General features: G+C 54.4%; 4 protein-coding genes across 4 annotated transcripts; 2 read left to right on the top strand and 2 right to left on the bottom strand.

Annotated features, from left to right (window-relative positions):
* Positions 1-1,441: 1,441 nt before the first annotated feature.
* grp78 (Endoplasmic reticulum chaperone BiP) lies at positions 1,442-3,736 on the top strand (the record flags this gene model as incomplete). The annotated part of the gene is made up of 5 exons (XM_032035172.1): positions 1,442-1,576; positions 1,686-1,758; positions 1,838-1,949; positions 2,006-3,494; positions 3,551-3,736. The coding sequence occupies 5 exons, from the start codon at positions 1,442-1,444 to the stop codon at positions 3,734-3,736; spliced, it is 1,995 nt and encodes a 664-aa protein (XP_031885608.1).
* A 3,952-nt stretch (positions 3,737-7,688) lies between these two features.
* On the bottom strand, positions 7,689-8,588 carry RNH1 (Ribonuclease H; the record flags this gene model as incomplete). The annotated part of the gene is made up of 1 exon (XM_032035171.1): positions 7,689-8,588. One exon carries the CDS (start codon positions 8,586-8,588, stop codon positions 7,689-7,691), a length of 900 nt encoding a protein of 299 aa, XP_031885693.1.
* Positions 8,589-11,476: 2,888 nt separating this feature from the next.
* CGGC5_v002202 (uncharacterized protein) lies at positions 11,477-13,541 on the top strand (the record flags this gene model as incomplete). The annotated part of the gene is made up of 2 exons (XM_032035169.1): positions 11,477-12,937; positions 12,999-13,541. 2 exons carry the CDS (start codon positions 11,477-11,479, stop codon positions 13,539-13,541), a joined length of 2,004 nt encoding a protein of 667 aa, XP_031885611.1.
* A 1,160-nt stretch (positions 13,542-14,701) lies between these two features.
* CGGC5_v002201 (Cell wall alpha-1,3-glucan synthase mok13) lies at positions 14,702-21,862 on the bottom strand (the record flags this gene model as incomplete). The annotated part of the gene is made up of 5 exons (XM_032035168.1): positions 14,702-16,004; positions 16,053-18,390; positions 18,445-21,224; positions 21,276-21,391; positions 21,443-21,862. The coding sequence occupies 5 exons, from the start codon at positions 21,860-21,862 to the stop codon at positions 14,702-14,704; spliced, it is 6,957 nt and encodes a 2,318-aa protein (XP_031885612.1).
* Positions 21,863-25,331: the final 3,469 nt, after the last annotated feature.

Raw genomic sequence — 25,331 nt, 5'->3', positions numbered from 1 at the left:
AAAGGATTGCTGACATGGACCTTCAGCTGTGATTTGCCAATATTGATATGTGTCCGTTGTCTGCCTGCTCGTCAGCGTTTCCCCCGAGCGACTTGTCAACTTCACAGTATGCTGAAGTGGCTCCGAGGTTTTAGGCTACAAAGAAGCGACTGGAGGGAAATGACGCCGTCGTGCTCCATCCCGGCGCACCCCTCTCTCGCATTCGACCGTTGTCCACGCCCCGTGGCCCTCTCGGGAGAGCATGGGCCAGCAGCCAAAGCTCAACCCCTGCCTTTTGCCCCCTCCATTTAGCCCCCCTCATCTCAGGCAGAAGACGGGATGGCACTGCTTCAGGCACCTTAAGTGAGGTAAGGTCCTCGCATGTGCGCCTTACAGTGAAGGGCAGTTCAGGGGGCAGGGTAAAATAGAGTGGCCCATCTCCCATTTTCCGCCTTGCCGCCGCGCCGCCCCCACCGCAAGTAAGTGGTGGGAATATTCTGGAAAGCTTTGGAGGCATTGAACTGTGTTCCGAAATGGGCATTCGTAGTAATCAAGTTGAGGCCACTCTGTTCGTTTCTGGGTTGGAAGCTGCTTGTATGTAACCAAAGTCAGGAGGAGGCGAATGTGAGATTAGATTTGATGCAACGCATTGAATGGGGTCTTTGCCATCGGCCTTCCATTGTTGGAAATGCGCACTATCGTGAGTCACTTTCCCGCCATCCAGGTTCAGACAAAGAGTCAGTCGTATTTGGAGACATTGCGGCGGCGTGGAAAGCCAGAGAAGCAAGCTGGCAAGCACCTGCCAGAATGAAGAGGAAAGGCCACGTTCAAGAGTTCCCAGCCGTCCAGGGGGGGACACACAGACTCCATCTGCAATCGAAATCTCCAGAATCGCAGCCTTCGTGGGGCAGAAGGGACCCCGGTAAAGTGACGGCAGCCAGCGCGGCAGCGGTGAGGCGCTTGCTTTGACTCCCGTGGCTAGGGGAAGGCTTCGTACTGTCATTTCTTACTGTGCTGACCCAACGGAGAGTGGACTCCCGAGATCCACTCTCGTCCCTAAATGTCCGCATTAGCGCATCTCGATACAGCTGCACCAAGGGACCACACAGTGCTGAATCAGCGCAAGCACGCCTCTGGAAGGAAGGTACCCCTGTCACGTGTGGCGCCTAGCAAGAGGAAATCTGGCCTTTTGTGCAATCTGGACACCTCAACTTTTTTTTGGAGGAGGCCGTTCATAAAGGCTGCTATCTTTCCCTTCCACCACCGCTCTTCCAAACCTCTCCAATTCAACCACTGCAAATCACCTCAATTCCATTGGGTGTGTCGCTAGAAGGTAGAATCCGGAAAACCTTCCATCGCGCGTCTTTAACAGACATCTTTTCTTCCTCTTTCAATTCTATCAGCTGCAAAGCTTCGATTCGCGCACCTGGGGAGCTTCACAAAACCCCCGACTCCAACCACCATGTCGAGAACACGCAACTCGATGGCCTTGGGCTTCGGCCTCTTGGCCTGGATGTGTCTCCTCTTCTCCCCTCTAGCTTTTGTCCAGTCGGTTCAGGCTCAGGACACTGAGAACTACGGCACTGTCATCGGTATTGTAAGTTGGACCCACTTTTCCGTCAATCATGGTACAACATCACCACCATGTACCTTTCAGGACCTCAACATCACAACACCGCAACAATAACTAATAGATCTATGCACAGGACCTCGGGACGACATACAGCGCCGTCGGCTTGATGAAGTCCGGAAAAGTCGAGATTCTGGCCAACGATCAAGGTAGGTTTCGTCGAAATCGGACTTGGTTTCGATTTTTGGCGGATTTTAGAACATATTGGCTGACATGATGGGCCGATAGGAAACCGTATCACCCCGTCTTACGTCGCTTTCACCGAGGAGGAGAGACTTGTCGGTGACGCTGCCAAGAACCAGGCCGCGGCCAACCCCCACAACACCATCTTCGACATCAAGTGAGTCTTCTTGCTCCCACGAAACCCACACTGAGCCGTACTAACCGTACAAACAGGCGTTTGATCGGCCAGAAGTTCTCCGAGAAGGCTGTTCAGTCCGACATCAAGCACTTCCCCTACAAGGTTGTTGAGAAGGATGGCAAGCCCGTTGTCAAGGTCGAGGTCGGCGGTTCCCCCAAGACCTACACCCCCGAGGAGGTGTCTGCCATGATTCTGGGCAAGATGAAGGAGGTCGCCGAGTCCTACCTGGGCAAGAAGGTTACCCATGCCGTCGTCACTGTTCCTGCCTACTTCAACGACAACCAGCGCCAGGCCACCAAGGATGCCGGTACCATCGCCGGTCTTAACGTCCTTCGTATTGTCAACGAGCCCACCGCCGCCGCTATTGCCTACGGTCTTGACAAGACCGGTAAGGAGAGGCAGATTCTTGTCTACGACCTTGGTGGTGGTACCTTCGATGTCTCCCTGCTTTCCATCGACGAGGGTGTTTTCGAGGTTCTGGCTACTGCTGGTGACACCCACTTGGGTGGTGAGGATTTCGACCAGCGCCTGATCAACTTCTTCGCCAAGTCCTACAACAAGAAGAACAACGTCGATGTTACCAAGGACGCTAAGGCCATGGGTAAGCTCAAGCGCGAGGCCGAAAAGGCCAAGCGCACGCTCTCTTCCCAGATGTCCACCCGCATTGAGATCGAGGCCTTCTTCGACGGCAAGGACTTCTCTGAGACTCTCACCCGCGCCAAGTTCGAGGAACTCAACATGGACCTCTTCAAGAAGACCCTGAAGCCCGTCGAGCAGGTGCTCAAGGACGCCAAGGTCAAGAAGGAGGACGTTGACGATATCGTTCTCGTCGGTGGCTCTACTCGTATTCCCAAGGTTGTCTCCCTTATTGAGGAATACTTCAGCGGAAAGAAGGCTTCCAAGGGCATTAACCCCGACGAGGCTGTCGCTTTCGGTGCCGCTGTTCAGGGTGGTGTTCTCTCCGGTGAGGAGGGTACTGAGGACATTGTTCTCATGGACGTCAACCCCTTGACCCTTGGTATTGAGACCACTGGAGGTGTCATGACCAAGCTTATCCAGCGCAACACTCCTATCCCTACCCGCAAGAGCCAGATCTTCTCGACCGCCGCTGACAACCAGCCCGTCGTCCTGATCCAGGTCTACGAGGGTGAGCGTTCCCTGACCAAGGACAACAACTTGCTTGGCAAGTTCGAGCTCACTGGCATCCCCCCCGCCCCCCGTGGTGTCCCTCAGGTCGAGGTCTCTTTTGAGCTCGATGCCAACGGTATCCTCAAGGTCTCTGCCCACGACAAGGGCACTGGCAAGCAGGAGTCCATCACCATTACCAACGACAAGGGTCGTCTCACCCAGGAGGAGATTGACCGCATGGTCGAGGAGGCCGAGAAGTACGCCGAGGAGGACAAGGCTACCCGCGAGCGCATTGAGGCTCGCAACGGCCTTGAGAACTACGCTTTCTCCCTCAAGAACCAGGTCAACGACGAGGAGGGTCTTGGTGGCAAGATTGACGACGAGGACAAGGAGACCGTAAGTTTACCCAACTCACTTCAACCATGTCTACAGACCACTAACTCTATTTCCAGATCCTTGAGGCCGTCAAGGAGACCACTGACTGGCTCGACGAGAACGGCGCCACTGCTTCCACCGAGGACTTGGAGGAGCAGAAGGAGAAGCTGTCCAACGTTGCCTACCCCATCACCTCCAAGATGTACCAGGGCGCTGGTGGCGCTGGCGGCGAGGATGAGCCTCCCAGCCACGACGAGCTCTAATTTCTTAGATTTGTTGTTGATTCGTTCGGGATGAAAAAGAGACTACCCAAAGATTCCATCATGCACTTTTGTCTCTGGTGTTGGCAGGTTAATTGGCGTCGGCAGCATGGAGCATGACTCCAACTTTGTGTAAAACATACACCGCATAAATGAGACCCATTGAACACATGATTCTGTTTGCATCGTGATGCCGAGTATTTGTGATGTGTTCCTCGATTCTGCAGCAAGCACTACACCCAAGTTCCGCACTCGAGGTTGTCGTCTCTGACATGTTATCCCGATTGGCTGTGTCGTTTACATAACAGCTGGTTACTAAAATCATCGCGCTTCTGACATGGTCTTGATGCAAGTGGAAAATCATCTCTCTGTTCGTATTTGATCTCGTTTTCGACGCACTAATCTAGCCCCTACTGATCCTCGTTACCGACACAAGTCTACTTGACCTCTGGGTTTGTTCAATATCCTGATAGGTCCTACGGACTACTTTGGTAGAGGTGACAAACTGTGATGGAAGAGAAGAGAAGTGAGAGTTAGGCGGTGTTTGAGGGGTCATGATGGAGAGGAACTGGGGAGGCCTTCGGACTGAGAGACCACCGAGGCATTTTGCCCGGCGTCTTTGACGAGCTTGCCGTTGAAACCAAGTGTGAGATATTGCTGTTGCTGTCCACGTTGTGCATTCGGACAGCTTTTTACAGCTTTGTGCGAGGATCGTAGCCAGTGTCGGGTTGGTTCTGTAGCTGCTTCGCTGGAGAAACGAGATCAAAGGGGTGTATATATATGTTGGCATTGAGAAACTTGACTGGTACCACCAACCAAGAATGACGGACCCTTCGTTGGGTGCTTTTTCGCTAGCTTGGTACTTCAGCAGTGGTGACATCCCATGACAATGAGGGGGAGTAATGCTTCGCCCTCAACACAGTGATGGTTTGTATTGTATACGTTCGCGAGCGTCCCCGTCTTCTTTGTATGATACGGGCACATATACGTGACGGATGATGATGAGAGATGGTGGCTATGCAGATGGGCCGACGAAGGGGGGCGTGGGGTGCGGTCAGATGTCGTGAGAACTCGGTGGTGGCTGAGCTCACTGCCATGTCAAATATTAATTCGTTGCCTGTTTCAAGGAAAGTCCGAACGTCTTCTGTTGTAGTTGAGAAATAAGTCGTGGACGTTGAGAAGGTCGTACGTGAAGGGTTGTTAGGGTATAAAATGAGTTGATGAGGATGGATGGCACTCGCCAGGCCAATGATATGGCACACGTGAAGGGTTGAATATCGATGGAAAAATTCAGTCTGCTGAGCTCCAGGTTCTACCTTCCGCAGGACATTCTTACTTCCGGCGCACTTCAGATTCTTGTTCTCGACGTTTGTCCAGGATACGCCACTTGATTTTGCAGGAATAGATGGGTGTCGATGAGGACTGGAGGAGAGACAGGTGAGGGATGCTTGGCTGAGATCCGCCCATGGTGCACAAATCAGAAAATGAGTATTTCCCTCTTGATTCCGTAGTAATCTGCGAGTAAGGCCATACAAAGAGCCAGATCCATTGCGAGTCTAGAAGATGCTGCATGAACCAACCCATTTGCAATATATACGGATAACTTTTGATCAGAAACTGAAGGATCTTGGCTCATTCGATGTAGAAACTCCAGCAACCGAGTATTGATACCGGGGGAGGCCGTGGCAGATAAGCTGTAAAACCAGAATAAATCTAGAAACGCTGGGTTCTAATGCGCTGTGGAGTCGATAAGAGTCTGCTACCTCATCAATGGTTTCTATGAGGACCTCTGAGAAAGCTCCGTCGGCAGGGTATGAAGTTGTGCGACGATCACAGTGCGCGTCATTTGTCGTGTATCTCTGGTGGACTACAAGTAGAAAGATGACTGAAGGGGGAATGTGGTCAATGACATCATGGAGATGTTGCGTGTAGATGTCTAGAGGGGCGTGGTCAGCGACGACTTCTGAAGTACTGAGACACAAGTACCATCACACCTTCCATTCATCAAAACGAAGCTCAGGGCAAATTGTCGAGAGAGTTCGTATATGGGTAATCACCGTGTATCATATGCGACGGAGAATGAAGTTGACTTGAGCGGATGCGGATGAAGAGCGTTGCTAGCCACCATCCTTCTGCTGCATGTACCGTCTCTCGTTATAACATCTCTTACTGCGAGCGGCGGAGTTAAACTCACCAAATGCGAGGACCTGACGATTGGTAGGAATAGCCCTGGGAGTAAGTGAAGATCTTTCCCAAGGTAGTGGCATGTGCCAAGATTAGTTTGAGGGACTCTTTATCAAACTCGGGTCGCAGACGCAGCGGGTGTTATACCTCTGTCGAGATGGAATACACTTGGGATGACAAACAGCATCCAACGGAGCTGACGGGCAGCGCATCAAAAGATGAATGGATGCTACTGTGATGAAAGTGCTTGTCTATCAGCGGGAACTCGTTCTTTGAGGTACACCGATGAAAAGATAAGGTACACGAGGCACATCATTCTGTGACGGTCCTGTCCGCAGCTTGATCGGTGACGCTGTGTGTTTTATGAAGGCCCGATCTGGTGATGGCACAGAGCGTAGCCGGCTCGGTCCTCTTAATGCGTATACAGACTGGGCATGTCTATAGTCTTAGTCTGCAAGATGAACCAAGCTCTTCCATGTGTTTACGACCATGAGGACCTATGGATTGACCTGTGAGTCGACGAAACTTTGCTCAAAGCGAGTTGTAACGGTCGCTGCATTCGTGGGATAACGTCGTTGTAGCCGGTTTATCATACTAAGAATCAGGTCGAGATAGAATAGATCCATAGTGTGAAAGCATGTGTAAGGTCCTTGGCTGGGTAGCTGCACTCGATGATCAGCAGCAAAGCACATGGGTGAGAGGTTCATTATGGACACACAAATCTTCAATCTGCGTTTCCGTGTTTCGTAATAGTTACTCTGGGCTGGAGGAGTAGCCTATATAGTGGCAGAGCTAACTTGGTCATATGATCCTCTGTCATGCTTCTTCGAATCGGCACAAATATGGTTGTCGAGCGGTTTCCAAAGACCCAGGCAGCACAAGAAGAAATTGCAGCGGCATTGTCGGCGGATGTAATCTTAGGCTTCACCATTACTGGGTTTTCAAGATAGACTGCACGCTCAGATGGCGGGTTTCAGTCACCACAATAGCTGACGTTTTGCCGTCTTCTTCTGTGTATTACTTAGAGTGCGTATACACACAGAGATGATGCTGGACAAGTTAAAGGGGTTAGCAGGCTATCAGCTTACTTGAGCAGAGAATCTCAACTGGTGAATTTCATGATTCGATGTTGGGACTGCCATGGCCAAGGCAACACGATGCAAGGTTCAGAAGCGTCATCTTTGGCGCTGCTTGAAGAAAGTTCCTGGATTCCTGTGGTTCTACAGGTGTCTTATATGTGTCCATCCGATGCAGCAACCGCAGAACAATGCCATGTAAATGTGAAGCACACATTTTCTGCGACGCCTTCGTGGTCGCCGCCTGTGATTCGTAAGTGCCCAAAACTACCTTATTACGCAAGGTCGGTCGCATCTGTTCTCTTCCTGACCTTTCTTTACCGCACGCCATCTATCTACTCGGCTGGGAAGGAAGCTCAGTCTCCATAATCTGGCATGAATAGACCACCGGGCGGAAGAAGCGACATCGTTCTTTTGAAGAAGTCCACCGCCAGACTCACAAGTCGTCTCTGCAGGATCTCGGATCATGGCGTTTCGGTCACTTATCATGAATTCCAGAAGCATCTGACACTCCAAAGCATTTCGCGAAGAAATGATCAGGTTGACGGACTATGGTCCAACTGAGATGCGGTGTGTCCTAATCATCGTCCAGGATAATGACCTCGTTTCTGTTAAGAGTCTGTCAGCTTCATGATGCAACTGCAGTAGTCAGGGACGAACCCCTGCACAATTGCTACCTACTCATTTGGATAGCTTCATCCCCTTCCCGAGACACCCTGAAGTCCCCAAACCCGCTTTATCTCCTCCTCGACCGTCGAACTGACAGCAGAAGCCTCCACGACCAAGCCTTCATTCGCAAGCCGATCGGCATCCTTGTTCAGCTCGCGCCGAACGTGCCAGAACTGGACTGTAACGCCCCTTTCGCGGAGTTTGTCGATGTATTGCAACAGCAACCGCCAAAGAGCTGCGTTCTTTACCGGACCGCCAGTCGCCGTCCGAAATCCATTGGACACCCATTTCGCAATGTAAGGCGGCTCTCCCTTCTTTCCGCCTGCGATGGACTTGACGACGTACTCTGAGTCTGACTTGACGATGACGTGTCTCAACTTCTGGGGCTCTCCGTCGGGCTTTCTCACGTCTCCGTGCTTCACGGCATCGGTGTACCGTTGAATACCATCCCTGGCGACAATCGTCGCACCATGGAGCGCAGAGATAGCGGACATGATTTCAGCGATGTTGTTTGTGTGTTTGCCGCCCTCGAGAAGATGGTCCGGAATCCGGGCAGCCATGTTTTTGGGGTTGCCGGGTGCGAAAAATACTCCATAACCTGACTTGGTTGCCCTGTTCGTGCCGTTCCCAGGGCAGGCGCCGTCGATGGCGATGACGAGGGGATCCTCGTGCCCAGAATGTTGCGACGAGGGGCTGCACATGTGAGTGAATCCCGTCTGGCCGTCGAAGAGCTCTATTTTGCCGTCGTTGTTTTGGAAGAAGGCTCCTCTCAAGGACCTCGAGGAACGACTGAGAGCCGGGCCTGACGCCTTGTCCTGTTGGTCGAATTGGGGCTGGTTCCCATTTTTTGGCGCGGCTTTTGCAGCTCGACCGGTTTTATTCCGCCCGTATCCCGATGCTTGAGGCCGCTTGTACGGATGGTACATGATTTCAGATCGTAGGGTTGGTTGTGAACGATGATGATGATGACTTTCGCAGATTTGGGACGTGAAGTAGGTACACGCGGGTACTGTGGCTGGCGGTGGTGTCTCTTGAAAGATGGCGGACGTGCGCACCCTCCCCCCACCTTAGTGTCCTTTGTTCTTAGCCAGAGCAGGAACATTCCATGTCAAACTGATTGCCAACAAATTTATCGAAAATTCATCCAATTGCAAATTTGGCATCGCAAGGAATCATCAACCAGGACCACCGTCTCGTTCTGCGAATGTCGTCCACCTGAGAATCCCAGACGCGGTGCGACGTGTTGAGGCAGCGCCTTTCCGGTCGTCTGATATATCTTCACGCGAAACCAGGAAGACGCGACTAATAAGCTTCGAGCCTATTTGTCGCGTCATTGTTGGCAAATAATCCGACTTTCAGCCATCAACGCCAACCAGACGTCCCCGTTCTCAACTTGCTGCCTCTGGAGCGTCACGGATCCGCAGTCGAATCTCTGGCGAATCTACGGAGCCCTACCTTCATTTCGCCCTGCCCTGTCGCTAGCTACGTCTGAACCCTTCTGGGCATCAAGATGCTTCACGACACATTTGGGTTTGCTTGAAATGAAGCCAAAAAAAATCTCATTTAAATATTCAGCTGCATTTGCTAACCCTGAGAACTCCATAGCTATCTGTTCACTTGAAAGGAAACGCTCCTAGCCTTAGTATGAACACTGATTCACATCTTCGACTTTTTCTCCACTAGTACGCAACTCTCCGGCACTGCCCTCGGATCCATATCAAGTGGATGATCACAACCCGCATGGCGCTGAAGCTCGTCCGTCAACCACTCGATATGTTTCTCGTCAGGGCTCAGGTCTATCGCAGATAGCACGCCTCCAGCAACACAATAAGCCTCGTTATTGTCGCTCTTCGGAACAAGCCACCAATCTACCCTGACTCCCAATACGCCGAGACCTTTCAATTCTCGCCCCAAAGCCTTCCAGAGATCCCTATTCTTGACCGGCTCTTCATTCACCGTCAACCATCCGTTCTCGCGCCATCTCCATATCCAAGGTTCTCGGTCCCTTTCTCCGCCTCCCATACCTCTGGCGACGTATTCGGGCTCTGTCTTCACTACGAGGTGTCTTACAACACACTCATGTCCATCTTCGTGCTTCGGGCAGCAGCTGCAGAACCCTCCCTCGGCACAAATTCGCCTCGAGATCTTGAGACCTGCCAACGCGGCGTGAAGCTCCGCGCGCGGGCCGGTAAAAGTGCCGTCGGATAAGAAGCGCTTAGCGTTATTTGGATTCTCCGGACCAAAGTACACGCCGATGGTTGAGGTATCGTCTGAAAAGCGCGGAGCATGGATCCCTTTGACTGCCACGACGAGAGAGTCGATATGAGCAACATCTACATGGTCTGGACAGGCTACGTGGATGAAGCTGGTGTTATAGTCGATTACCTCGAGTTTGGTGACACAGTTGTTGAGATAGTCACCAAAGATGGTTGGAAGCCTGGAGGTGGACTTATAGGTTTCTACCGCCTGTGGTAATGCCGCACAGCAATGACAGGAACGCTGCTCTACTTTCATCGCTGTCACTTGTTGTCGTTGCGAAGTGATGTACTTGGTATATTAGAATAGATAGATGTATGTTAACATACATAGGACTTAGTCTAGTTTTACTCACCTATATTATTAATCTTTTACTATGATTGTTAGTAGTGGAGTTGAGATTGAGAAGATGGGCGCGAGAAGCGGAAGCATGGCGAGTCGAGATAGATGCAAGAATATGTCCTGGGCGAGTAGCATTTATATAATACAGTGGACTTCATACTGAAAGCTTCCGCCGGATCTGAACTTTTGCTTCTGCCCCAGCAACCTTCAGAGTCAAACCCTATATCTGGTGAAATCTTCCAACTTCCCCGCATCGTATGGGCTCGAGATTGGGAGAGTTTGCAGTCAGAGACCACCGTTGAAGACATTAGATGAACCTTTTCTGGGGTCCAGACCTGCCTCGCAGCCAACCAGCCTAGCTCTATGAAGCAGACCTCATATGCGACATGTGATGATGGCGAAACCTTCTGCGAAGGACGAATCCAGGTCAACAATTCTGAGTTGGTATGGAGGCGAGATATGTAGAATGAAGGATTATTTGTGCCATCGTGACGACTTCATCTCATGATGCTGTCCACTTACATGCTCCCCTGCCAGCTGTTTAAGTACCCAGCAAAACTGTAACGACGATACTTTCAGTTCAAAGTAAACAAAAACAAAAGTACGTCAAACATGGTAGAAGCTTCTTTCGCTGTAGGAAGACCGGACATTGGTCCTTACAAATCGTATATGGAAACAGGTTGCAGTGACGTTGCGTACTAGGTAGTTGAGACCGCGTGAGGCAGGACAAGGGTCCCTCGAACCCCCCAACAGCGGTCTTCGTAGGTGCCAGCTTTGGGGAGCGCTAGCACGCTAACCGCTCGGAAGCCACCCTGAATTCCGCCAACGACCGCTAACAGAACGGCAACGTTATCTCATACCTCCACGAACCCCTCACAAACACTGCGAAGATGAGAACATCAACATCGCCAACGTCGCATCGTCTTAATGGCCTGCATGAGATCCATGCAACAAGCCCCGGTTTTCTCCAGGGAAATCTATCACTTCACAGATAGGAAATCGCTCATCAGGGAACCCGATCGATCGCGGAGTTCTGGTTGGAGGAAGACCCTCCGTGTGATGCATCGTCGCACTGAAGAAAAAGCAATTCTCAGCTTGCGTACGCCGCCGTTGCCGACAATGGACGAGAAGAGACCGGCAGCACCAGGTCCGGGGGACTCTCCAATGATTCTCGCGTCATCGCCTAGATGAGGTGTATATAATTTGGAAGGTTCTCATGCCCCGCGCTGATGAGATCCAAGTAGGAGCTCATTCTGTGGAAGACTCACCCGTTCGCCTCTCAGGAACCCTTCCGGACGATAATGAACATGAGTACAGGACAAGGAGAAAACATGAACATTGGTCCCCGAGCACAAGGATCGGGTGGAACCGTATTGTATTTAGCGATTCTGGCAGCCTACCTCAGGGCGACTCGGACTCGGACTCTGGAGAGTCCTGGCCGTCGATCCACACGTCTGACTTCTCCACTGAGTCTGACGACGATGCCCTCACGACCGACTACGAGGATGACTACCTCTTGCGCACCGGCATCAAACCGTGGCCGACTCCGGGTCCCAGACCACCGCCCCACGCCCGGGTCAAGAAACCCGTCAGGGAGGTCCGTCTGACGGTCCAAGGCAGGAAGGACGCCGCCCTCATCTTCGAAGATCCCAAACTGCGGCACCAGCCCGCCTTCTCTTCGTGGGAAGCTGAGCTGGGACCGGAGAGAGTGAAAAGACGCGAGCGTAAACTGCTGCTGCGCCGCCAACGCCAGACCGAAAGCTTACGCCGAAAGGAGCAGTCGCCCTCGCCCTCACCATCGCCCTCGATCTCAAGTGATACGGAAATGAACGAGTCGGACATGGACGACTCAGAAATGGACGACTCTGATTTTGATGATATCAACCAGCTCTTCGCCGAGGCGCTGCGGCAACATGACATCGCCACCGGCATGGACCCGGCAAGCCTCCGCCGCCGCCAACAACGTCGAATGCTCGCAGAAGAGGCAGAACCGCAGCCAGCATCGAAGCTGCGCGAGCAACGACGTAGAGCCCTGGCAGACAAGGAGCGTCTGGAAGAAGAGGAGGACCGACGTCGTCTGCTCGAAAAAGAACGCTTCAGATCGCTGCCGCACAACGACCCGGAGAGCAGGCGAAGATTCCTCCGCAAACCTGGGGAAACGGAGTTTCTCGAGATGCGGCGCAGATGGTATGAAGGCGAATGCCGTCACAACGAAAGGGAGGCACGACGCCGTCTGGTTGAAGCAGAACGAATGGCCCAGCTGCCGTACAGCGACCCCAGGACCAAAGAAAGAATGCTCCGCCGACTCCACGAAGCCAGAGACGATGTGGAATGGTATAGGGTTGACGACGAACCTAGCAACCCTCCGACTCAGCCAAGCACGCAGCAAGCTGCTCAACTCGGTGACTCAGTCAACAACCAAACATCAGAAAACGTCCGCCGCCCTCCCCCGCAACCTCCCCTCCCCTCCCACTTCACACTCGGGAGGATCCCAAGGGCCCGGTCCCCAGGCGTCCAAAACGACATCCTCAGAAACGCAGCATTGCACGAACCCTCAATCACCGGCCCCAACAACTTCACACACATCAGACACTTCCCTAACCTCAGAAGGCCCATCACCTCGACCCTCGTCGTCTCAACCGCAGTCCACGTCCCCAAGAACGGACCCCCTTACCGTGTCAGTCTACTTCGGCCCCTCCAACCCGCACAACCTCCGCCTCACCCTCCCACCGCCCCAGTCCCCACGAGACTCCCAAAACGCCTACCGCGCCTCCCTCTTCGCCCTCATCGCAGCCCTCCGCGCCGCCGCCCCCTTCTCCCAACCCCCCTCCTCCTCCTCTTCCTCACTCCCCCGCCCGGCCGAGCAGACAACCCACCTCATCCTCCAAACGCACTCTTCCGCCTTCATCCGCCACCTCTACGGCGAGGACGGCGAGTCCGGCCCCGACCCAGACGCGCTGGTCTACGGCTGGACCTGCAACGGCTGGCGCACCTGGTCCGGCAGCCTCGTCTACCACCGCGACCTCTGGATGACCCTCCTCAGCGACATGGACTACTTCAAAGAGGTCGCCGGCCTGGCCTACGTCGTCATCCGCCACCCGTCCGAGTGCCAGTTCTGGGACGCCCAGTCGGACATGGCCTTTCACATGGCCAGGAGGCAGCCGCTCGGGGGCACGACGAGGCCGTGGAAGGGCGCCATCTGCGTCGCCGACGCCGTCGGGGAGGTGGAGGACGCGGAGGAGGTTCCTTACTATTATAGTTGTGGCTGGGTCGAGGTCTAGGTGGTTGAGAAGGGCGGCTGTTTCTGTTCGCACGTGTCGAGTCTTTGGAGTGGAGATGGTTTGACTTAATTCTCCGAACAACATGGAACTCTCATACAGAGTAATCGCAATCAGTCCTTACCACATGCAAGAAATAGCTCACCTCGTGCCCTCGCAACTTCCACCGTGGTTCATGAAGACTAGATGGTGTTATCCACCTCAACCTGATCACAAGCAACGAATGAAACACACACCCATACAGTCGATGTCTCAATGCCTGGGAGAACTGCCATGCTCCCCCTTCTATGCCTTCCTCTTCCTTCGTCCCGGAACCACCCCCGAGCACTATCATCGCTGGACGCACCAGAATTTCGCAGACGTCACGGGGGCCAGAAGGATAGCAGAGGGGGGCTATCGCACAGCTCCAAAAACTGCCCCGTTGAGCACCGCGGCCAGCTGATGAGACGAGAGGAGAAGCAGACGACGACTAGGACATACGCTGATTGGATCAGTATACCAGCCCAGGCGACGATCTATAATGCTTGACATGAGTTAGCCTAGGTTTGTCTTCATGGAGAAGCATCGGCGAAGACTTACCAGAATACTCTGGACATCAACTTACCCTGAAACAACTTCACAGTCAACGGCACCAGAGTTTATTAATCATGATTTGATTTTTTCAAAAAAGGAATGAACACATAGCATAAGTCTAATCTAAAGGTTATCCGTGAACGTGTTTGTTGCCGCCTCCAAGATATTTCGCGCGCGCGCCCTCCTTGGCCTTGCCGCCTCCTCCTTTGCCCCCAAGTGGTTGGGGTACATGTATGTTTGATGTAGATAAGCGGAACGAACAAAACACCATACACGAGGACGGCCCGTCCCGTCTCTCGTCCTCCTCTCCCCGATGTCGTATCTCTCCCTTTTTTTGCTCCTCCCCGTGGCGGGGGTAAAAAAGAATATGCTTCGCAGTCCGTGGGCCATTAACGAACGCTTTTTCTGTGTGTGTATATAACAAAGAAGGTTATAACATCATTATACAATCCAAAAAAACAAACAGGCTCCGTGAAAATGTGTATAGGTAAGTGAGAGAACCGGCCCTGAACCCAACATGACAAATTGGGGCGGCGACGCCCCGGGGTATTTGTGACTTTTTCGCAAAATCAATCGCATCATGCTCCCGTTTAAGGCTTCGAGACCTGCTCCTTTCTGAAGAACTTGAAGAAGAGGATTGGGATGACCATTTGGAATCCCAGGCAGATCCAGAACCACCAACTCGCGATACCAGGCATCAGGCCCTGGGAGAAGTCGGGGAAGGTCGTGTTGGGCGACAGGGCGTTGGGACTCGTCGCGCGCGCCAGCATCGTGAAGGCACTGCCCACGATTTGAGCACCGATGAGGACGGCCAACACGTGCTGGCGCGTAAGTGTCGCGAGAAGCATCATACCCAGACCGACACCCTGGATGTTGTCCAAGAGACCGAGCCAGAGCCACAGGCAACGCGAGAGGATGGCGGAGCCGACGGGGCCACCAGCCCAGGGGAGGTACATGCCCATGCTGCTGGTTCCCCAAAGCATCTGCGCCCAGCGAGGAGCGCAGAGACCGATGGCGAAAATAGGCAGAAGCCACGTGTGACTCTCGGAGAAGTAAGAGAAGACGTAGAGGATGAGGCCCCAGAGGACGACGAAAAAGCCCAGGGCGAGGAGCACAACTCCCCAGCCAGGGATGAACTGGGAGGCAAAGAGGAAACCCCAGTTACGTCCGTAGGGAGCCGACAGCCAGTAGTTCTGGATAATGATCATGATGAAGAAGACCGGGACGAGCTTGCGGCGGATGAGGGAGATGTAGAAACCGGGGATAACGTCGGGAGCCTGGCGGTAGTAGTCGGGGAGACCCAGGAACAGAATGACACCGATAGCCCAGAGCATGCAAGCAACGGGAACGCAGATGATGACAGACTTGGGGATAGTCGTGCCGTCCAGGTAGGCCATGGGAGAGGTCTCGGGGGTGTGCGTCAGGGATCCCCAGTACCAGAGCATGAGGGAGTAGACCTGAGCAACACCGGCAACCGCAAGGGCACGCATGATCCATTGCTTCGTGGGAGCTCCACCTTCGTCACCAAAGTTGAGGGCGAAGGACAGAGCACCAGCGCTAGCGCCAGCAGCATAGAGAGCGGTGGCGGCGTCTTGCATAGCAGCGCTGGCTTGCCAAGGGGACAGCAGTGGCGAGACACCCAACAGGAGGAAGGCCAGGCCGAAGAAGAACCAGGGAAGGGAGAGGGCATAAACGGACTTGGTCATACGGACCAGGAACCACCACAAGAAGGACGTGACGAGATAGGTAGCCGCAACAATGTACAGCTTGAGGGGCGTCTGGTTGGTGTCACCAGTAAGTAGGACGATTTGGTACGAGTTGATGGAGATGACCTGGGCGAAGGAGAGGAAGAAAGCGTAAACGGGCCAATCGCCGATGCGGATAGACAGGATCCTGCGGTTGTTAGTGTTGAGCTCGCGAACAAAGGTGTTGGGCACTTACTTCTTGAGACCAGTGGGTGCGTTGTAGTTGTCACCCAACAGGAACTCATCGTCAACGGGGCTGTCATCGTAGCGAGTAGCGCCCGTGAGACCACTGGGGGTGCGGCTGCGGCCACGCTCGCCATCCATCTTGGCACCGAGACCAGCGCTGGAACCGGGGCGGCTAGGGTTCGGGCTTCTTGAGCGGCTGTGGTCTCTGCGGCCAAGCTTGGCATCACGGTATCTGGCAAACCACTTCTTCTCACTCTTTTGGAGGTAGTTCTCAATGCAAAGGTCGTTGATGGAGTTCTTGGCGGTAAGACTGTTAAGCATTTGCTCGAACTCGTCGTAGAATTCTCCGTTCTTGTCCGTGAAGTTCTGGTCAACGTTCATCAACTTGAGATCGTGGCGGTCACCAACGACATCAGGCAAGGACAGCTGAGAGCTGTTGCGCTGCTGCTTGTAGAAGCTGGGTTGAGGGAGGGCCAAGTCGCCAAAGCCAGGAGTGACAGGGGAGGTAGCATCGTTCTGGGCGCGAATAGCAAAGCTGTCCACACTCATCATACTCTCACGACCACCGCCAATGGAGCTGGAGAAAGAGCTGCGACGAGAAGAGGGGATGCTGTGCCAAGGAAGGTTAGGAACAGGCAGACCAGGAGACTCGGAGATGCGAGGGCTGGCGACACGAGTAGGCGGCGGGAGAGGAGAGGTGGCTCTGGAACCGGTAGGAGTCAACTCGGCACCGTACTCGCTGACAGCCACGCTGGAGCGGAGAGAAGAGTCGGTCAGGTTGCGAATACCGCCAGACTTCTTCTGCTTGGCAGCTTCCTTCTTGTGAACCTTGATAGAGTCGTTGTAGAGGGTATCCAGTTGTCTGATCCATTGGGCGACGGGGAAACGCTGCTTGGCACTCCAGGCACGCATGAGAGCTCTCTTTCTCGGCTTGCACTTGAGGGCGGATTCGATAGCCTGCTTGAACTGCTGAAGCATGTGGGCAGGAGTCATGGACTCGACCGTAAACCAGAAACCGGGCATCTGACCAAGACCACCGACACGAGCACCGACACCCAGAGCTCCCTTACGACCGAACTCGACGGCAACGAGACCGAAGGGCTCGTCACGAGAGGGAATAAGGGCGAACTCGGCACCAGAGAAGATGTAGGGAGGCAGCTGGGTGAACTCAGGCTTGCTGAAAACACGCTTGGGGTACTTCTCCATAAGCTTAGCGAGCTTGAGAGCTGCGAACTTTCCGTAAAGATCGATGACGGGACCAATGCAGATAAGCTGGGTGGAAGGGTACTTCTCGAGGACGGTGGGGAAGATATCAGCAATCAAGTCGACACCCTTTTGCAGCGACCAACGACCGACGAAGACGAACAGATCAGCATTGGGGTTGACCTCAAGACCAGCCCATTCCTGGGCTTGTCTGCGAAGAGTAGCGCGGTTGGCCTCGAAAGTCTCGTCGATCTTGATGTCGTCCTGGTGGTTGGAGATGTCCTCCTCGGGGTTCCATTCGCCAGTGTCAGAGGGATCGGGGTTAGGCAGTTGACCAATGTTCTTCAGAGACCAGAAAATGGGGTAACGGGCCAGGGAACGATCACCATACTTCTTGGAGACACCAACGGCACCGAAACCGCGCTGGTGGATACGGAGGTAACTGGCAGCAGCGTGCAGCAAGTTGAAAGCGGAACCGTACTGGACGTAGTCCTTAACGACCTTCGGGGGCAGGTTGAAGACGCTGTACACTTCCTTCTGTTCCTCCTCGGTTCTCATGGGCCACATACCCTGGAACTCGGCGTTATGCAGAGACAGACAGACGGGAACGGTCTCAGGAAGGAGGTAAAGGGGTGCGGCGGCACCGTGGTAATCGTTGATGTGGTAAATGTCGACGTTGAAGCGGCGGATAGACTCGGCGATACAGCTGTTCCAGGCGCAGTAGAGGATAGCACTCTCGAGATCGTCCATGCGGGCAATGTACGGGTCGGCCTTGGTCTGTTGACGGAAGATCGGAGCATCGAGAATGACGTAGGTGATGTTCTTGTGGACGTGGTAGTAGACCTTGACTTCGTAGGATTCGCCCATGACTTCGACAAACATCGGCTCGGCCTCGTTCTCCAGGGGGTATTCGACGTCGCCAACGACGGGGACAACCCAGATCAGGTCGACGTGGGTCAGGGCTTGACTCATGAGCTTGGCCATGACACCAAGACCACCGATCTTAATGCTGATCTTCCAGTCGTCGATGTTGTACTCCATGGTGGCGATGAGGACCTTTCTGCGGGGGACACCGCCGGTGGCCGCGGCGGCGGCTGGCGTGACGAGGGGAGATGGGGGAATCTGGGACATCTCGAGAGATTTGCCTTTTTCTCCGAAGTTAATGCTGGACTCATTCCCGAGCTTGAGTGGTAACCAACCCTTCTTGGAGAAGCCTGACTTGTTGATCTTGACTTGGTAGAATCCCTTCATGTAGATCCATCCAGCAAGAGCGGCCAGGACGATGGGCATAAGACCCAGGAGGAAGAAGAACACAATCTGGATCCACATGTTGCCCTGGGGCTCAGTAGAAATGTTCCAGTTGGCGTCGTTCAGGACAAGCTTGTAAGACAGATAAGGCATGGGGGGAGGACTGGTCAAATTGACCACGTTGTCAGACAAGGAACTGGGGGGGAGACGGTCAAGTACTCCATCACCGTTGGGGTCGCCGTAGATGAACGAGACATCAGGCTGGTTGTCGGGGTTGATACCCCAGAGGTTGAGCTGAACCTGGGCAGGCCACTCGTACATGAAGTGAAGCGACCACTCGTTGTCCGCAACTTGGTCCATGAGGTTGGGAAGACCGGCGTCGTATCCCCACTTGTTGAACGGTCCGTGGAGGAAGATGTGAGGCCATCGGCGAGCGTACGGGATGTCGCTGCTGTCGGAGTGCTGGGAGAAGGAAGATGATCCCAGAGGCTGACTCCAGTATTGGACAATCAAGTGCTTGCCCTCCCACTTCTGAAGGTCGGTTCCCTCCCAAGCCTGGTCAACCATGCGAGAGTTGGCACCGGTGTAAACTTGCCAGTTGCTCCAGCTGGAGCCCCAGTTGGTGCTGTAACGCCACTTGTTAGCACCGGCGGCCGAGTGTTGGATCGTGTAGACGCCGTTGCTCTCCTTCATCAGAGAACGAGAATAGTTCGCAGTAGAGGGGAACACGATGGGGTTGTAGGGCTTGCCGAAGCGGACGAGGAAGTGGTCAGTGGCATTGGTTCCCTTGGTGCCGGCCGGGTGGTCGAGAGTGATCTTGATGATACCATCAGGGACGTTTTGGAGGTTGGCAGACCACTTGTAAACAGAGGGAATGGCACCAGTCCAGGACTCCTTCTCAATGGTGTCCATCGCAGCGCAGACAGGAGTATCGAAGGTAACGTTGGTCTTAGTGTTGCCATCGACGTTGACATAGGCGCTAATAGCGTTGGTAATGTCGCTGCAGGTCATCTCGGTGGAAAACTTGATAGCAATGGGAACCACGCCGTTGGCATCGGTGGAGTCGATCGGGTAGTCGTGGCCAGGCTCGAATCCAGTAACCACAGGCGCAATGTCCATCCACTTGGTGGAGGGAACATAGGCCCGGAATTCGAAGGGAGTCATGGTAATGGAGCTCAAGCAACCGGCCTTCTTGGTAGTGCCCGTAAACGTGTTCGTCTTGGACGAGCTCTCGAGGGTGATGGCATCGTCGCTGCCGAACAAGTTGCGAACCTTGCTGCTGGCGTCGAAGGGAGCAATGAAGGCGTCGTCAGAGTTGCAGTCGAAAGTGTAGGTAGTCTCGTTAGGGCTGTTGTGGTAGACCAGCCAGACGGGGTCGCTGGTCTTGCCAGACTGCGCACTACTGAGGTAGTCGCGGGCTACACTCCAGATACCAGTCTCGGTGGCGGAGCCACTACCGTTGTGCAGAATGTACTGCGTCTGGTTCGCCAACTGCTCAACGAGCCAGCCACCCTCCAAGACGGGGTACTCGTCACGGAAAGAGAAGATGCGCTTCATCCAGTTGCGCATGGGGTGGGAGGGATCGCGGTGGTCGTAGGCAACGGTATCGTCCTCACATCCCTTGCGACCCTTCGTGATGGGCCAGTTGACGTAGACAGAGTTGTCGCCAGCATAGCAGCCGTGGTACTTCCAAGCTTGAGCAGCAGAGAACGCCTGACGGCCGAAAACGTAGTTGTTTGCAGTGTTGTCCAGGACATAGAAAGCCTGCTCCTCGCCGTAGTAAACAAGAGGAGCACCGGGAAGAAGCAGTGTGGTGATGAAGTATGCGAGAAGCATGCGCTCAGTACCCAGCTCAATCGCAGGCCAACGGAAAACGTCCTGGTTCGTAACTCCGTACAGGTGGCGAGGGTCAAACTCTCCGGTGTTGGCGTTGTAGAAATCGTTTGTCAGAACCATCTGGTTCCAAGTCTGAACCCAGTCGGTGGGAAGATCGTAACCAGCCTCGAGATGACCACTCATACCAAGGAATCGAGTCATGAAACGGTAGATGGAGTAGTGGAAGGCACCACCATCGAGCGCGCTCTTACCGTGCTCACGAATGAAGACGCCAGAATTAGCGGAGTCGTTGGACTTCATGTTGGCGGCAGTGGCAAGGTCCAAGGATGAAGCCATCTCGGGTGTTCGGCCACGACCAAGGTAGATGGAACCCAGAGTGTTACCACTGGTGATTTCACCGACGACCATGAAGTTATCCTTGCCGACGTCCTTGGCGCACTTTCGCATAGCGGTACTCCATTCAGCCTGAGCGTCGACGGTCACCTGGACAGCCTTGTCGATACGGAAACCATCGATATCCAGCGTCTGAATGGTCATGCAAGAGTAGAGCTCGAGACGCTCTCGCACCGAAGGGACCCACTCACGAAGACGGTCCTGCACGGAGGCGAACTTTGCCAATTGACGCTGCCAATCCGGGAAAACACCGAAAGCCTCAATGTCACCATATTGGTCGAAATCACTGTCGTAGCAACCCTTGAGCTGAGCGGTGACATTTGAGGCGACGAGGCTACCATCCTCGAACCAGAAAGCAGGGTATTCACAAGATTCGTTGTAGGTGTTGCCAATGTCGAAATCGAGATACCTGCGGGACGACTTCCAGAGAACCTTGTGTTCCTCGGTCAGGAAGGGGGTGGACGCGTTGAGATAACCCTCAAAACCAATGAGATCGCCCATGCTGTATCAATGTAAGTAACGACAATGCCGCTGCGAGCGGGGGTTCACTCACGTCGCCATTGTCTGGTCCATGACCACGTACATCCCCCTCGCATGGATCTCGTCGATGGCTCTCTGCCATGCCGTGATGTTACCGAAGTGCTTGTCCAAGAGGGTGAGATCGAGAGGCTAAGTAACCATTAGCTGCCGCGTTCTGTCGCTGTGTCGCGTGTGCCATACCGAGTATGAATCCGCCTTCCATGGGTCGTTGATGAATGGCGAGCCAGCAATGTAGATACCCTTCACTCCAATACCCTGAATGTAGTCCAACGTGTCGATAAGACCCTCCACGTCTCCTCCATGACGGAGCTGGTTGCTCATGATATCATGTTCGAATAGCGTGCCGTTGGCATTGTCGTTATCGGGGTCGCCATTGACGAAACGATCGATGAATAACGTATAGAATGGGAAACGCCAATTTGTTGGTGATTCTTGGAAGGTGTGGTTGTCTCTCTTTCCCGAGTATTGGAATGGAGTTGTTGCTTCTCTGTTGGTGTTGAGGTTGTAATCGACTTCGCTGGCGGTGTACTTGAGTCCGGAAACGAGTGTTGTTGATGCAGTAAGGAGTGTAAGTGCCCAAACCTTTAATGAATTAGACATTGTTACTCGAACTCGCCGCTGGGCGAGTGAGTCAAGGCGTACAAAAAATAGACAGGAATGAGTGACGAATTGAAGAAAGGAAGGAATGTGGTGATGTTTGGGAGGGAGGGAGTGTGAAAGGCCGCAAAGCAGACCAGCAAGCAGCAGAACGAATGACGAGTTAGACACGAGACTAGGCCGTGGCACTGGGACGGATGGGAAGAAAACTCGGCCGTCAACACCACGTTGGAACAGATGGGAGAAAAAAAAGGGGGTAATCTCAAGGGAACCCAGGTCAGCCCAATGCCCCAGGCTGAAGTGCGGAAAGGGGGATCAGGGAGTGGCTGGGGCCGCAGAAGCGTCAAGTGTCCATGAAGGATCTATCCATCCGCCTCGCCTCCCAAGGCTCCAGTCTCCAGTCTCGTCGTCTGGGCGGGCAAGTCGCGGCGCGGTACAGAGTGCGGTGACCACCCCTCGAGGGCCGCAGGGCGTCGATTTCGTGATGAGAGATGGGGCCCCTTCTGCAGGAACGGACCAGCCGAATCGCTAGCCCTTCCTCCTCTCGCCTCTCAAGCTCTGAGAGGTTCCCGCCAATGGCCAAGTTCTCTTAGAGGTCCCCTCCATCTTGGATGATGGGCGACCCAACCAACCCCTCTCTTGGTACCAATAGACAGTGCTACAGCGGCGTGTTGACAGGGCCCTCTGTGCGTCCTGTTCGAGAGTCCGCCTGTGAGAGGACAGGCTCGGAAGCAGAAAGCGCAGGTACAGGAGGTACAGAAGGTACATGATAATGTGGCTCCGGGGGTGGCCTGGGGCTAATTCTGGCTATACGAAGTTTGGAATATGGATATGCATCAGCGGCAGGCTCTTGCCTGTCTGGCGGCGAACCATGAGGGCGATGGGAGATTGACAGGCTCCGTGTTGAATTACCATTTTGGACGAGCCCACAATAGAGAGTGGCCAATACGGTGGCCCCGAGGTCAGCGGAAGCAGGGGTGAGGGCTGGGGTGCCAGGATAGGCCGGCACGGGCTCTCGGTTCTTGTTGGTTGATTCGGGCGAGCTCCGTCGTCGGTCGAGGTATCCGCTGTCAGTCGGGCCCCCGGTCGCGTGGGTGGGTGGAGGACGTGCTTGCCTGTATCGAGTCAGTTTTAGTTTTGGCTGGTTCCCCTCTCTGAGGCCCAAGAATACGAGACGTTGGAGACGAGCCAGGCTGTCAGGACGGATCATCCATGCGCGACAAGATTATTCGGAGCCGTTGATTTCCCAGTCGGGAATAACTGAGGCTCAAGGGCCCATCAACAAAGAGCACGGTGGAAATTTGACACTGACAGACGCCAGCAGACGCCGGGCGCGCGGCCTCTCTCGCGGTGTGGCTTTCTGGCGTGGGATGGGCGGTCAGTCGAACTGGATGGGTGATGGGTTCATCTCAAGTGGCATAAACGTTTATGCTTGGGAGCGGCGGACAGGCGTCGACGGTGCTCGGCAGCACTGTGATGGTGTGTGGTGCGTGTGTTGAGATTGGAAACAGTCGCGCCGCGCCGTCCAGTGAGGTATGTCTGCGATGGACGGTGGACTGAGCCAAGCCAGAAACAAGATGGTACGCCCGTTGGATCATGATTGTGACGTCGGGTCGCGTTGGCGGCGCAAGGCTAAGGTAGCGTGCTGCTGGGCTGCCATGGTTTTGTCTCTGGCGTTGGTCTTGGTGCATGCAGTGTGCAATGTGTGCCTGGCAGCAGAAGGATGCCAGAAGGATGGGATGCGCAGGGCGGCAGAAGGGGAAAAAGCAAGCCGGGCCGAGCACTAGCAGACGTGCGTGGGCGACGGAGGCACTTTCGTTAGGACGGAGTGCGAGGCAGACGAGACATGGCGAGAGAGGCGGGTGTGGATGGCGGCTGGCAGATGCGGATGTGGACGCTTCACAGTTTGGCGGCGATTGAGTGTCAAGCAGTGTCGTCGAGAGAGAGAAAGAGAGAGAGCCGAGCCACACCTGGTGGGTCAGTGGTGGATCGCTATCGGGGATCTCTTGGCCAATCCTTTTTCCGCGGAGGACGGCATCAGCCACAGATCGCAGTGGTGACCACCGTTTTCTAAATGATCCTGCATAAGGTTGGTCCTTCCTCGCGCGTGCCTCGCAACAGCCACAGGAGCCGGGATGGCGTCCCAAGACGTTGCATTGCGATCCACAGGCGCCCCATCCGCCCCCACTTAGGCACGAGGAAGTATCCTATAATGGGACGAGAACTGCCAGGCACCCCCAACACCGCCGACCGGGGTTCGTGGCTGCTGCAGCTGCACCTGTCGACGGGGACCAGGGCGGTAGCAGTTTCTGGGTGCATCAAGGGGTGCCTTTTGCTCTCCAGCGTGTCCAGCGTCCACCAGGTGCCCTGTGTGCGCTGTGATTGGCGGTGCAGACCAAGAGCGCGGTCGAAGAGCCCTTCAGGGCTTGAAAGTCTTGGAGCGGGTAATTATGGCCACAGGTCCTGGGCTGACGGTGCTGGATTCTCTTCTGGGCACGCTGAAACAGGGCAAATTGGGGTGCAGAAGCAGAAGAAATCATTCAGAAGCTCGCCTAAACCAGATGCCTGGCCGAGCTGAAGTACAGACGCCCTCCTTTTTCTGGTGGCGTGCCCTGTCTGTCAAAGGAGCCCTGGTCATGTCTGATTGCCCGGGCTCGCCCTGCGGCGGCGGCGCGGCCTGTTGCCGTCAGTTTCTCTTGGGATCAGTCAGACCGCTTAGGTGCGCTGCGGCATGGAATGGCAGGCTGAGGCGGAGGGCTGAGGCGTCTGGGAGCTCCCATGTTTTTGGGGTTTTCAGGAGGTCTCCCAGGTCCCATTGATCGTGAGGAAGCCCCGTCCAGGAGGTCGCAGAGCTGAGCATATCCGCCACCCGCGCGTCGGAGGGGGATGCCCCGAGGCATTTTATAGAGTTTGAAGAGCTTGCTGAGGTGCCATTGAGTTTGGGCGAGGTCGAAGAGAAGGGGAACGGACGGGGAGAGCGGACGTCTCGCAGAATTCGGTATGCTTACATAAGGTGCACTAGTAGAGTGGGAGCAGTCCCAAAAATTAAGGTACCTCAAGATACTTTGTACCTGCCATTCTGCCATTATCCGTACCTTACCTCCACGTCTCTCACCGACATGCCCCAGCACACCCTCATTACTGAGCTGCTGCAACCCCGTCTATTGAACGGTGACCAACCACATGTCTGGCTCCCTTTGATTTGCTTATCGCTCATCTACATACAGGTGCAGCGCCCGTCGCGTCGTCGTCGACCATATCGCAGTACAGTACAGTACATACGTACGTCTCGTCGTCATGTAGGTGCTCTATGCGTGTACTCTAAATAAGGCCGTAATAGAGGCCGTCAAAGTTTTGCTAGACTGAACGGCAGCTACCTATGGCTGCTGGCAGTGGCACTGTTGGCTGACAACCAGGAACATGGCCGTCGACCATGCCGTCAAGCTTCTCCCGAGAGGACCAAGTAAACAAG

The sequence above is a fragment of the Colletotrichum fructicola genome (assembly GCF_000319635.2).
Source record: "Colletotrichum fructicola Nara gc5 chromosome Unknown KSG_Nara_v1_contig01, whole genome shotgun sequence".
In the NCBI taxonomy this organism is placed as follows: Eukaryota; Fungi; Ascomycota; class Sordariomycetes; order Glomerellales; family Glomerellaceae; genus Colletotrichum; species Colletotrichum fructicola.
This window is presented reverse-complemented; position numbering and strand designations above follow the sequence as displayed.